Genomic DNA, 14036 nt, shown 5'->3' with positions numbered 1-14036 from the left:
ACGGGGGTGGGGACAGACTAAAGAAGGAGCGCGTCTGGAGGTCAGGGAGGGAGCAGCGTTCCTGGTGACTGAGCTTCTTGTCAGCAGAATGTGCGGCCTGGCCTTTCCTCCTAGCAGGAAGTTCAATCTACTTTCCTTATGCCAGGAAACCCCCAGGGCCCTGCTCTGGGATCATAGGATTTAGGAGCTGAAGTTGCCCTCGGACATCAGACTTTTTGGTTTCAGCACCCCAAGGACTCGGGACTCAAGACTTAAAAATTATTGAGGGACCCCAAAGGAGCTTTTGGTTTATGTGGGTTATAGCTATCAAAACTTATAGCATTAGAAATTAAAAACATAAAATTTTAAATATTTATTATTTAATTTAAAAATAAGTCCATGATGTATTTAATATAAATAATATATTTTTATTAAAAATAACCATTTTCTAAAACAAATTTAGTGAGAAGAGTGGCATTGTTTTACATAGTTTTGCAAATCCCTTTACTCTCTGGCTTAATAGAAGACAACTGTATTTTCTCATCAGCTTCTGCATTCAATCTGTAATGATCTGTTGTTTTGGTCAGAGCCTATTAAGAAAATCTGACTTCACACAGATATGTATGGAAGAGGGTATTTTAATAGATAAATAGCATATTAGATGCTTATGAAAAATAAGTTTGACCTTGCAGATCCACCAAAAGGGTGTTGGGGACTCCCAGGAATCCATAGAGAACTGCTGATCTAGTTCAATACCTTTATTTTATGGAGGGGGAAGCTCAGGCTCAAAGGTTGTGACTCACCCAAGATCATGCAGGTAGTAAGGGTCAAAGCTGGGATTCAAACCCAGGACTCATAATTCTAAAATCCAGTACTTCTCTAGGAGCCCTTCTTAAGGGTGTGCTGGAGCCTTTGTGAATGAGCTCATCAGAGCAAATTGTTAAATTTTTGGTGTGAGCATTTACTTCCTGGAAATAGGCAAACACTTCCAATCAAGGCTTGATTTATTATTGATTGTCTAGATTTAAGAAAGTGATGGAGAAAATGTTATTAATTCAGATTAAACTTAAAAGTCTATCATGCATACATTGGTCTTTTTTTCTTAGAGAGCTAGTTGTTAGAGAGAGCTGGGTGTTAAACATTTGGCAGCATACCCCTTGCTCTTCTTGGGAAAAGGAAGAAAATGTCAAGGGCAGGAGCTTCTGGGTCCTTAGCTTCAGACAGGACTGCCTCACATCCTTCTGGCCATTGCTGGGGGAGTATGATGACATCCTGGGCTAAGGATCTGAGGAGTTCGTAGAGCTAGAAGTGGCCTTGGAGACTATCTAGTTATCTCCCTCATTTTGTAGAGGAGGAAACAGAGAGAGAGAGAAATGAAGTGACACGCCCAAATTGTCGCAAGTTTTGGCAGAGCCAGGACTTAAACTCGTGTCTTCTGACATTCTTCTGGGAACTTAAAACTTAAAGGAACTTAACTGGCAATAGAAGATGGACTAAGAGGGAGGTGTCTGTGAGTGTTGAGGAGGTGGGGAGATTGTCTGGGGGTCCTGTAGGGCTGGATCTGGGGAGAGCTGGAAAAGGAAACTTTGGGGCTCCAACTCAATCGCCCATCGCGTGTATCTATGCACAATGGTGCAATATCTGTGTGAATGTCCACAAGGACACATAGTTACCATCATACGCATGTGCTCATGCATAGAGACATGCCCACAAACATCACATAATAACAGTGTCACACTTATCTGCTACTTTTTATCCTTTCAAAGTTCTGTGAGGCAATGAGAGCAAATATTACCCACGTTGTACAGAGGAGAGAAGTCAGATTTATTGAGGTGGACTGACTTGGCTGGGCTTCCATGACCAGTAAGTATCCACAGTTCAGCTGGTCACAGTGAGTGACTGATAAGAGCCACAGTTCAAATCTCCTGATTGTGAATCTCAGTCAGTGCCTTTAGAACTGTCACTGAGAATGTTCAAGGAAAGAAGGAAGGAGAAGGAGGGAGGAAGGACAAGCATTAAGCACCTATTATGTGTCAGGCACTGTAAGTGCTTTATAATTATCATTTCATTTGATCCTCCCAACAACTCTAGGAGGTAGATGTTATTATTATCCTAATTTTGCAGTTGAAGAAACTGAGGCAGACAGAGGTTAAGTGACTTGTCTAGAGTCACACAACCAGTAGGTATCTGATGCTGGATTTGAATTTAGGTCTTCCTAGTTCCAGGCCCAGTGCTCTATCCACTGTACCACCTAAGTAGCCTCTAAAATACCTCAGCTTGTGTATTTTAAACATTTTCTCCTTGTGTGTTCAAATCTGTGCAGACATCATTGCCTTCAGTATAACGAGGAGCCATAGCCAGGATGTAGTAGAGTCTGGTCTTGAAGCCAGGCCTTCGGACTCCAAAGCCCCAGGGCTTCTTATACTACCCCAGGGGCATACATACTGATACACATACCCATGCTCACGTATTAGTGTTCCATAACTGGAGAATCCCAAAAAAGCACAGAGGTTGGCAGTGTGGGCTTTAGACCAGCCTTTGACTTTTCCTGGGGCTAAGCAGTAATGTGTCCACAGGATTCTCTTCCAGAACACAGAGAGGACCTGGGAAGACATGGAGGCCAAGATCAACTCAGAAAATGAAGTGCCCATCCTGAAGACATCCAACAAGGTGAGTAAACAACAAGGTTTGTAGCCTGGCTCTGGCCTGGGCCCCTTGTAGGGGAAGGGAAGGGGACAAGCATGTATTAAGCACCTATTGTATGTTAGGCATTTTATAAATATTGTCTCATTTGATCCTCACAACAATCTGGGGAAGTAGATGCTATTATCCATATTTTACAGTTGAGGAAACCAAGACAAACTGGTTAAGTGACTTGTCCAGGGTCACACAGCACAGCTACTGGGTTCCTGAGGCTGGATTTGAACTCATCTCTCTCTCTCTCTCTCTCTCTCTCTCTCTCTCTCTCTCTCTCTCTCTCTCTCTCTCTCTCTCTCTCGCATTGCTGGTTTAGGATGCAAGTACTGTGATAAGATCTTTCAAAATGAATATTAATTTTGGCTTTTTAATGAATAATGTAATAATTAAAATAATAATAATTTAACAAGTCATTATTATAAAAAAAAGGTACAGTATTTTTCTACCACTAGAAAAAAAATACAAACAACTGGTTTGATTTTACCATTCCAATAAAATGCTACACAACAAAATCTAGGGGCTATAGATGGCAAGAAAATCTGACAAATATAAAGGTATCTATATTTCTTTAACTAGAGTTCTCAGTGACATTAGGAGGGTTAGATTGATTTAGAAGTTATATATGTGAAATTTTTTTAATAGCTGTGACAGTAGAAATAATATATAATCAAAATGTGGTAGAATGAGAGGAAGCAATGGAATCTATCTCTTTTCCCTCTTCCTTGACAAAATCTAAAGAATGCGCCAGATTGAATTTTAATCAAGAAAGCCAAGAAGTCACAGTGAGTCATTTTTCCAGCCATGGGTGGCTTAAAGAGACAGATACACTGGGATGGGGTGGGGTGGGGCAGGGAGAAATCTGTACAGGGGCAGTAAGTGGCAATAAGAAGCATTCTGGCACCCAGAGTCTGAAAGAGAGCAGAACGAAGGTCCCAGAAAGAGATCCCAGAGGATACCCGGGCAAGGATTGAATGAAGGAACAGGAGCCATCTGGTAGCTTTGTTGTTCATCCCCCAGTTTTAGGTCACAGATTCAGGGTAGAGAGGAGCAGTCATGAACATTGGCCTTAGGAACACCTTTCAGGAAGCAAACAGTAACTGTGGGGTTCTCATCTTTGGGACAGAGCATGATGTCCTAGACCAAGGGACAGTCAGCAATTCAGGTGCTCCAAACTAATAGAATCTTCCTGCAGACCGATGGTGGCTGAGTCAAACAGCAACCTGCTGAAACTCTCAACCAGAAACAAACTGACAGAACAAAACTTAGCTAGAAACTTGTGTAACTCAGACCAGGAGGCAGTACACAGACCTCCCTCTGTATCACATCACTTTGAAAGCACTGAAAGCTTGCAGGTCCCTAGACTGAGCTGTGAAAGCAGCAAAAGGAAATAAGGCAGAAGCTTAAGCCAGACACCCCCCTGGAAGTTTCCAGAGCCCAGTATTAACATAAAGTCCAAAGTCAAGACCTGGAAGAATAAGCAAACAAACAAAAACCCTGACAGCAAAGAGCTATTTATTATGGTGACAAGGAAGCTCAGGATGCAAATATAGAAGAAGACAATGACTTGAAAACACCTACAAGAAAAACATTGAAGAAAAATGCAGATTGGGCAGAAGCCCAAGAACAATCCCTAGAAGGCCTAAAGCAAGAGTTAAAGAAGGAGCTAAGTAAAGATTTTTTTTAAAAAAAGTAGAAGAAAGAATGAGAAAAGAGTTAAGAACTTGGGAAGAAAAATATTGAAAGAGAATTAACAGCTTAACAAAAAAGGCATGAAACCATATTGAAGAAAGTAGCTCCTTGAAAATTAGAATAGGCCATGTGGAAGCTAATAACTTAAGAAGTAATAAAACAAAGTCAAAAGACTGAAAACATTGAAAAGAATGTGAAATATCTCATAGGAAAAACAACTCACCTAAAAAAGAGATCAAAGAGAGATAGTTTAAGAATCATCAGACTACTTAAAAACCATCATCAACAACAGCAATAAAATCTAGATGATCATATTTCAAGAAATCATAAAACTGTCCAGATATCTTGGAACCATAGGGAAGGTAGAAATCAAAAGAATCTACCAGTCACCTTCTGAAAGAAACCCCCAAAATGAAAATTCTCAGGCATAAGTATAGCCAAAGCCCAGACCTCCCAAATCAAGGAGAAAATACTGCAAGAAGCCAGAAGAAAATAATTTAAATACCGAGGATCCACAGTCAGAATCACATAAGATTTAGCAGCCACCATTGTAAATGATTGAAGGGCTTGGAATATGAAGGGCTTGGACCTAGGCTTACAACCAGGAATAACCTACTCAGAAAAAGTATAATCCTACAGGGAGAGAAATGGTTCTTTAATTATTAGAGTACTTCCAAGAAATCTTGATAAAAAGACCAGAGCTGAGCAGAAAATTTGACATACAAACACAGGAGTAAAGAGAAGCATAAAAAGGTAAACATGAGTGAGAAATCATAAGGGACTAAATAATGTTAAAGTGTTTACCTTCTTATATGGGGAGATGATATATGCAGCCCATCAGAACTTTATCATTACAAGGGGTCATAGAGGGAGGATAGAGGGCCTGGGTCTGATTCTATTGTGTTTGGGTGATCTCAAAAGAAGAATGGAATGGGTAGGGGGAAAGAGTGCATGGGGGGGGGAAGAAGGGAGAGAAACAATGGGAAAACTATGTCATGTAAATGGGATGTGAAAAGAGAAGTTATACAACAAGGAGGAGACAGTTTGGGTGGGGGGAGAGGAGCAGAAGAGCAAACAACACATGAACCTCATTCTCATTTGAACTAGTTAAAGGAGGGAAGAATACATATACATGCAGTTGAGTGCAAAAATACCTTACCCAGCAGGAAATAGGAAGGAAAAGGGGAAAATAAGAAAGGTAGAATAAGGTAGTCATTTGAAGCAAAACAGACTCTTAAAGAGAGAGCAGGAAAAAAGAGAGAAGGATAAGTATGAGAGAATAGGGTGGAAGGGAATACACCATTAGCAGTCATAACTGTGAATGTGAATAAGATAAACTCACCCAAAAAATGGAAGAGGATAGCAGACTGGATTAGAAACCAGAATGAAATAATTTGTGGTTTATAAGAAACACACTTGAAACAGAAAGATACACACAGAGTTAAAATAAAGGTCTGCAGCATAATCTGTTATGCTTCAGCTGAAGTAAAAAGACAGAGGTAGCAATCATGATCTCATACAAGGCAAAGGCAAAACTAGACCTACTTTAAAAGACATAAACAGAAAAATTCCATTTTGCTAAAAGGTATCATTAGATGATAGCTTAATATCAATAATAAGCATACATAAAATGGCATAGCATCTAAATTTTTCAAGGAAAAGTTAAATGAATTACAGGAAGAAATAGACAGTAAAACTCAAATAGTAGGAGATGTCAGTTTATCTCTTTCAGGCCTAGATAGATTGAACCAAAAAATAAACAAAAAAGAAGTTAAGGACCTGCATAGAATTTTAGAAAAGTTAGATATGATAGATCTTTGGAGAATATTGAATGGAAATAGGAAGGAGTATATCTATTTCTCAGCTATACATGGCACCTTCACAAAAACTGACTTTGTATTAGGGCATAAATATCTTACAAATAGATGTAGAAAAACAGAAATATCAAATGCATCTTTTACTGAACAAAATGTGATAAAAATTACGTTCAATGAAAAGCCTTTGAAACATATATTAAAAAGTAATTGGAAACTGAATAACTTAATTCTAAAGAATGCATGGTGTCAAAGAACAAATTATAGAAACACTCAATATTATTTTATTAAAGATAATGATAACAATGAGACAACATACCAAAATTGTCCAATTTAACAGAATAAGAATGGAATATTTAAATAACCCTATCTTAGAAAAAGACATTGAAGAAGCCATAAATTAACTCCTAAGGCAAAAAGCCCCAGGACTATATGAATTTATAAATGATTCTGCCAAATATTTACAAACCACTTCAGTACTACAGAAAGTATTTGAAAATTCAGGTAAAAGTAGAAAGTAATCTAGTGGAACAAGGCACGGATTAACATCTCACACTATATACTAAGTTAAGCTCAAAAGGGGTACATGATTTAGATGTAAAAGGTGATATTATAAGCAAATTAGTGGAGCATGGAGGAAATTACCTGACAGATCTATGGATAGGAGGACAGTTCATATAGAAACAAGACGGAGACGTTCACAGGAGGTAAAATGGAAAATTTTGATTGCATAAAATTAAGAAGTTTTCACACAAACAAAACCAATGTAACTAAAATTAGGTGAAAAGCAGGAAGCTGCAGAAAAAATCTTTACAGCAAGTTTTTCTGATAAAGGTCTCATTTCTAAGATATAGGGAAATGAAGTTAAATATACATAAATAAGAATCATTCCTCAGTTGATAAATGTTCAAGAGATTTGAATAGACAATTTTCAGAGGAAGAAATTCAAGCTATTAATAGTCATATAGACATTCTCTAAATCACTAATTAGAGAAATATAAATTAAAACAACTCTGAGGTACCACTTCATGCCCATCAGATTCACTAAGATGACAAAAAAAAGGTAAATGACAAATGCTGGAGAGACTATGGGAAAATAGGTATACTAAGGCACTGTTGTTGGAGCTATGTTGATGCAACCATTCTGGAAAGCAATTTTGAACCCTATCCCAAAAAGCTATTAAATTGTTCATACCCTTTGATTCAGTAATAATGCTATTACAAGGACCCATATATACAAAAATGTTTATAACATCTCTTTCTGAGGAGACAAAGAATTAGAAATTGAGGGGATGTCCATCAATTAGGGAATGCGTGAACAAGTATATGAATGTGATGGAATATTATTGTATCATTAGAAATGTAAGGAAAAAAGGATGGTTTTAGAAAAATCTGAGAAGACCTATATGAATTGTTGCAAAGGAAAGTGAGTAGAACAATTTATACAATAACAACAATTATTGCTAAGATAATAAACTTTGAAAAACTTAGTGACTCTAGCTAGTCAACACTATGACTAACTACAATCCCAAAGTACTCATGATAAAAAATAATAAAATTAATAAAATTAAATTTAAAAAAATTTAAAAACCTGATGAACTCAGAGCAAATTGAAATTTTTTTTTCTTTTCATATATATATGTGTGTATGTATATGTATGTATACACAGTGGACTCAGCTAATGTGGGAATTTGTTTTGTTTGACTATACATATCGTAATGGGTTTTGTTTCTCTTGCTTTCTCAATGGGTGGAGGAGGGGGTGGAAGCAGGGAGATAATTTAGAGCTGAAAATAAAATTGTACTAAAAATTTTTTTTAAAAGAAATACAGTGAATTGTGCTAGACCTCTGAGAGCCTTTCAAGCTTTAATGTGCCTCTCTCTTTTCCCTAGGAAATCAGCTCCATTCTGAAGGAACTAAGGAGAGTCCAGAAACAGCTAGAAGGTTAGTGACTTCAGACATTCTGCTCGTGAAGATCCAGGTTGGGAACCCTACCTAGCCTAGCATGGCCTAGCATAGCTGCTCAAACATAGCCCACCTGTAGGGGAGTGGAATGTAGGGCTGGGCATACAGTGGCAAAGGATCTGTAGTTACAAATGATTTTTTTAATATTGTATATACTGAAAATTGCATCCACCAGCAGCACCAGTAGTGTTCCTTGGGTGTAGATGAAAGGAAGGCTCATTAAGAGAAGCATAGCTTTAAAAAACATAGGGAAGTGATAGTCCTACTGGACTGTGCCTTGCCTAGTCCACCTCCATTGCATTCAATTCTGTATTGGGGGTTGCAAGAGGACCATGATAACCTAGAGAGGGTCCAAAAGAGAGCACTGAGGACGTAAAGGACCTTGAGCCCACACTACGTGAGGATTAGTTGGAGGAACTGAGGGTGTTTAGCAAGGAGAAGAGAAGACTCAGGAGAGACAAGATGGCAGTCTTCCAGTGTTCAAAGACCTGTTATTTGGAAGAGGCCTCAAACTTGTTCTGAATGATCCCAGTAGCACTGGTTGGAAGCTACAAAGCAGTAAATTGAAGCTTGAAGTCAGGAAAAGCTTTCTGACAATTAGAGCTGTCCAAAAGTAGAAGGGGCTGCCTTGGGAGGTAGTGGGTTCCCCCTCATTGGAGGTCTTCAGTCAGGGGCTAGGTGACCACTTGCTGGATAGATTATAGTGAAGATTCCTTTTGGTTGTAAGTTGGGCTAGATGGCTGCTAAAATCCTTTCCAAGTCTCAAATTCTGTCATTTTTAAACTCTTCTGTTTAATTCTATAAATATCCTTTAAGCCCCAGTTTTTAACCTATTCCTGTGCTCACCTCTGCTGTGAGGAAGACAGGAAGGGAAAGATATCCAGGCCTTGCCAGTTTTGGGGGGAGCATAGTAGCAGTAGACTAAGATCCCTGCCTTGTTGGGGAGATGAGACTCACAAATGAGAAGCAACTAAATAATCAACATGGGGTAAGCATCCAATGAGAGTTTCAGATAGGGCTGGATGCAGGTTCCCACCCCTGGGCCCCAGCCACCAGAGGAACTCAGAGAAGAGGGAGATCGGTGTGTCCTGGGTTCAGACTTGTGCTGGAAGGTTGGGTAGATTAGGTAACAATATGATAGCCTATTTCTCAAATATTGGATCAATGACCTTGGCATTCAAACAATTCATCAACAGCCATTTATTAAGCACTAGTATGATTCTAGGCACTGGGAACACAAAGCCAAGCATGAAATAGTTCCTACTCTCAAGAAGCTTTTTGGCTTCTTGAGGCAGGGAGGGCTGGAGACTGGAAACAGGAGGCTAGATGAGATGCCCTGTGAGGATGGGGTGAGCAGAGAATCCTCTCTCTCTCTTGTGATTTGTGAATATTTACCATTGTTGACTGCATTTAATACTCCCTTCTTTCTGGTCTCCCTTTCAGTTATCAATGCAATCATTGACCCCACTGGAAACTTGGACATCATGACTGGCAACAGGCTGTCATCGGGGTCAACGCTAAGGCCAGCTAGTAAGGTCAGGACTGCTATTAGCCCTGCCCCTCCTACTGAGGAAGTAGTGGGCTCCCTGACACCATCCATGAAAAACCGCACCCAGAACTCCACCTGCAGCTCAACCCGACTCCAGGACGCTGCCTTCCTTCCTGAGGCAGAGAAGTTTGTGATATGAAGACGTGTCCTGCGTCACTGCCGCTGGCCACCTGTGATTCCAGTGGTGTGTTAGTGTTGTGTGTGTATGTGTGATTGTGGGCTGTTGTGTCAGTCACTGGCACTTTGTACAAAGAAATTGAGCCTGTTGGGCCTACGGCAGTTGTTAGACAACTAGCCATGTCAGATATCCCACTTGTGCCAAATCGATGGCCCAGCTGTGCACCTCTTCTGGGCTCCTCTGCCCTGCCCTAGTCTAGTAATCACACCCCTCTCTTTCACTCATCATCCATGGCTGTAAGGTCTTAGCCTTGATGATATGTTCCTTCCCAGGGCCTTGGATACCCCTTAATGTTGGGTCTGCATGGAATTGGTCATGAGCCTATGGAACAGATCCAGTGGCATCGGATGGGTCCCCAGTGCCCTGACAGGCATGCCATACATCTGACATTAGCACCAGGCTCTGAGCTTCTACCCAAAGGGGACATCAGATAAGCCTAGGTGGCATTAAGGTTCTTCTAGACCTGCCTTTGGACTGACCTTGGCATTAGCTAGGCCTAGGGTCACTCTCTGGCCAAATCATTGTCCTTTTAGCCTGATTTGAATCTTGTCTTGGTATTCATTCTTTAGCTTTTACAAAGAAGGAAAAAAGTTTGCTCTTAGGAAGCTGGTGTCCCTTAGGGGCTAGAGAGCCATCTGCACGTGGTTCTTCAGGGAACAGGTGCTCTTCCCACAGGCTTTGGCCAGATGACTCCAGCAATGAGCCCTCCTGGATCTAGCCCTCACAGTGGCTTAAAAGGATATCAGCATTATCGGGTCAAACAGTCAGTCAGCAGCTGTTCAGTGAATTCCTACTCAGTGTGCCACACCCTGTGCTCGTGCTCCAACAAGGGGAAGATAGTAAAAGGAGACTCCCTTCCCTCAAGGAGCTTACAGTCTGGGGGGAGACAGGAGATAGAAGCTCAGGCCCTGATCCAAAGGAGTTCCATCTGTGGGAGAGACTTACCTATGGGGGGCCATCAGGGAATCACTTAGGTTGGAGGTGAAGTGCTCTTAATAAGTGTGGGAGCTGTTCAATGGAAGGAGAGATTTGTGAAGAGTGGGGTGCTCAGGGAGTTCAGCCTCCTGGGAGATGTGTACCCATGGACACATGTCATCCTGCATCATTTGGCTTCATTTGGAACAGACTGTTACTGGTTACAGGGCCAGCCGGCTCACCATGCTGAGCAAGGAGCCGGGAGCATCATTGTCCTCTGTGGTGCCCATGTTAGTCAGACAGCACTGGTGCCTCCTCTGTGGTGCCAGGGGCTGGTCAGTCCCAGCACTGAGAGAGCAGGGCACAAAAACTTAGTTCCTTGTTCACAGCAAAAAACCGCCCTTTGCTTGTCACCATTCACCCTGCCAAATTGCCAGGCATTCAGGAGAGACCCAGTGCCCCTTGCTCTGCACACTCCTTAGAGAGGCTTCTTTTGCCCTGGCAACTCTGAGATGAGCAGACAAGGTGACAAATACAGAATGCAGTCATGTGTGCACTGAGACATGCACATGTACTCACAAAGGCACAATGAACGTACATACAACTTGCATATATACGGCATGCACAAGAGTATATTGCACACATGAGCGCAGACATGTGCATGTACAAACATGTACTTGTAGACACACACACACACACGTGGTCTGGTGTCTGTGTATTCACTTCTGAGTTTTCTCTCTAGTCTTTGCAGTGGTGGTTCTGCCTGGTCACCCTGCCCCCGGTCAGAATGTTGGCAGGCAGGCTGATTGCTTAATGGTCTTGTTTGGTCTGGGAAGAGACCTCTCTCCTCTCCACTGGAGGCCAAAGTGAGCCACTTCCCCAAGTTGAAGCATCAGTGGGAATGTCAGACTGTGGTTCCTGAGTCCAGAGCCCTTGCCTATCCCAATATTTTCCTGTGCTCCAGGGGAAAACAAGGCTTCTCTGATCCATCTGTTTCCTGGCCTGTGCCCAGCCCCAGACTCAGCACACACCTTTGCCCATAAGCCTGTCCTAGAGTCTAGCTGACTGCAGTTGGGGAAATGTCAACCTTGGGACTCTGATTTTACTAGACAGGACCAGGCCACTACCAGGTGCCCTTATTATGATCAGTCATGACCCTCTAGCTCTGAGGCTGAGGCACCTCTCTGTCTCTACTTGGAAGAAGATGAGGTAGAGAGGGTAGTCATTTTTTTCATCTCTTCATCCCTTGGTCAGATCCCTCCTCAAATAGCTTTCTTCAAATTCCCCCTAGAAGGGCACAAGGAAGAGTGTTCTTCCTTGTGAGCCCTGCCCCTGCCACATCCTCTGCTGCTTTCTGAATTTTCAGGAATTAGATACTGTCATCACTGACTGCCAAAAAATTGTGGCATGGAAGTCCCAGCTCTAGACAGGAGGGCAGAATGTAGAGCAACATCTTACTGTGTGACCTTGGGCAAATTGCTTCGCTTCTCTGGGCTTGCAATGGGCTCTCCACCTGCAACATGGGGAGAATGACTCTTTCCTTTCCCCCCTTTCACCTTCAGTGCTGTGACGATGAACCAGGTGCCGGGGGTCACTTGAGAAATCTCTATAAAGGTAGACTGGGTCATTTGAATCTGAACCCGAAAACTTGGATTGGAGTTTGGAGACATTTTTACAGCATGAATATTTCTGTAGTTTTTTTCCAGGATCTTCCTGGATTCTTTGCCAACAGGGCACATGCTAACTTAGCTGGGTCTGTTATACACCTTTTCTCCCTCACTTTCCCAACCCAATAAGCCAAAGAGCTAGCCCGGTCTTATCATTCCTTGGCTTCCCTGCCCCCACCCAGACCCAGGTGAGACCAGGACATGGACTCTGGGTGCATGTCCCCCCTCCTCCATTCACCAGGCATCCTGAAGGTCAGGCCTCAGAGGACAGCAGAGTTTGCCAACAGAGACTTGGCTGGATGGTTTTGGATGGCCCCTTTCTCCCCCTCCTTCATTATCCTAGTCCAGGTAGATTAGCTGTATTGATGAGTGCTTGAGGACAAAGTCCTCCTAATGGTGCAGATACTCTGAGAAGGTCCAAATGGCCTGGCAGAGTGTGAGTCTGATGGTATCCAATGAGCTGGGGGTTCTGTGGCCTGTGGCCAGCTCAGGAGTGTTTCTACGTTTACATGCAGCTGTTTAAGAGCTCTGTTTTTAAACTTTTAAAAAAAGATTAAAAACAGAAGTAAGTATAGACAGATAAGTGTGTGACTTCTCCTGGTTCCTTTCTCTGCTTCCTAATTCAGCCTTGGCAGCATCCCTGGAGTATGCTTGCCTAAGCTCATATTCCTCTGTGGCCCCCTCCAGGACTGGCTAGACTGAAGCATGCCTGTAGTGAGGGAGGGGTCACGCTCTCTGCTGCCTGGTGCTTCCTCATTGCTGACCCAGCCATTGGGTGTATATATAATGAGAGAGATGGCTATACCCGCTGTCTTGGGCCAGCCATATGCATGAGTGTGTCCGTGTACCTTACAAACGATCAATGTCCATCTCTCCTCACTCATTGACTTGCTCTGCCACTGGTTGATTCTCTGGTTTTCTACCCCACTCCCTCCCCTCCATGATAGTTGTATAATTTTTTTTTTGGAGGGGAGAAATTCACAAGCTCACACCTTTCCGGTTTGGTTTGTTCCTCCTTCCCTTTCCCACTGAGTGGTAATTTATTTTGTCTGGATTGGAGGCAGTATCTGTACATTTGATTCCCAGGTGACACTGTAGATGTCTTTAAGAAAATGGGTTATTTTATATAATTTTATCATAGATTGTTCAAATAAATCATTCTTTTGTCACACAGCTTTGTGTCGCCTCCTTGCTCTGTTAAAGGGTTGTGTCTCCAAGCAGGAGCTGAGGGCTGGGCTGGGTACAAGTCCCTGGTGGCTTTGCCAAACTTAGCTCAACAATCATGGATAAAAGCAAGTGATGGAAGAGACTCATAGTTTAGCTGAGGGACAGCTCCTGTCCTCATAGCTAGTCTAATAGGGAGTTATGACCACCTAAGGGAAGATGAGCTGCTTTCTCAGGTAGTGAGTATGCCATTCCTGGGGATCTTAAAGCAGTGGCTGCATGACCACTTGTTGGGAATATTGTTGGGGGGATTTCTGGAAAGCTGTGAATTGGACTGGAAGCCTCTCAGATTGCTTTAACTTCATAAGACTGAGATAAGAGAGATGCACAAATAATTAAAATCAAAATGTACCTATAAA

The 14036-nt window shown here is 42.1% G+C and overlaps 1 protein-coding gene across 6 annotated transcripts in view; it reads left to right on the top strand.

Annotated features, from left to right (window-relative positions):
* CEP170B (centrosomal protein 170B) overlaps positions 1 to 13626 on the top strand; it is a 118231-nt gene extending 104605 nt beyond the window's left edge. For all 6 annotated transcript variants that reach the window (XM_078150378.1, XM_078150379.1, XM_078150376.1 and 3 more), the window contains 3 exons: positions 2556 to 2649; positions 8072 to 8123; positions 9588 to 13626. In XM_078150378.1, coding sequence (XP_078006504.1) covers positions 2556 to 2649; positions 8072 to 8123; positions 9588 to 9832 — 391 coding nt within the window. In that variant the 3' untranslated portion in view covers positions 9833 to 13626. The remainder of the gene's footprint in view (positions 1 to 2555; positions 2650 to 8071; positions 8124 to 9587) is intronic.
* Positions 13627 to 14036: the final 410 nt, after the last annotated feature.

This window comes from Phascolarctos cinereus, unplaced genomic scaffold (genome assembly GCF_003287225.1).
Source record: "Phascolarctos cinereus isolate Bilbo 61053 unplaced genomic scaffold, phaCin_HiC Scaffold_2;HRSCAF=192, whole genome shotgun sequence".
Lineage (NCBI taxonomy): Eukaryota > Metazoa > Chordata > Mammalia > Diprotodontia > Phascolarctidae > Phascolarctos > Phascolarctos cinereus.
The sequence above is the reverse complement of the archived record's forward strand: the minus strand, read 5'-3'. Positions and strand labels throughout refer to the sequence as shown.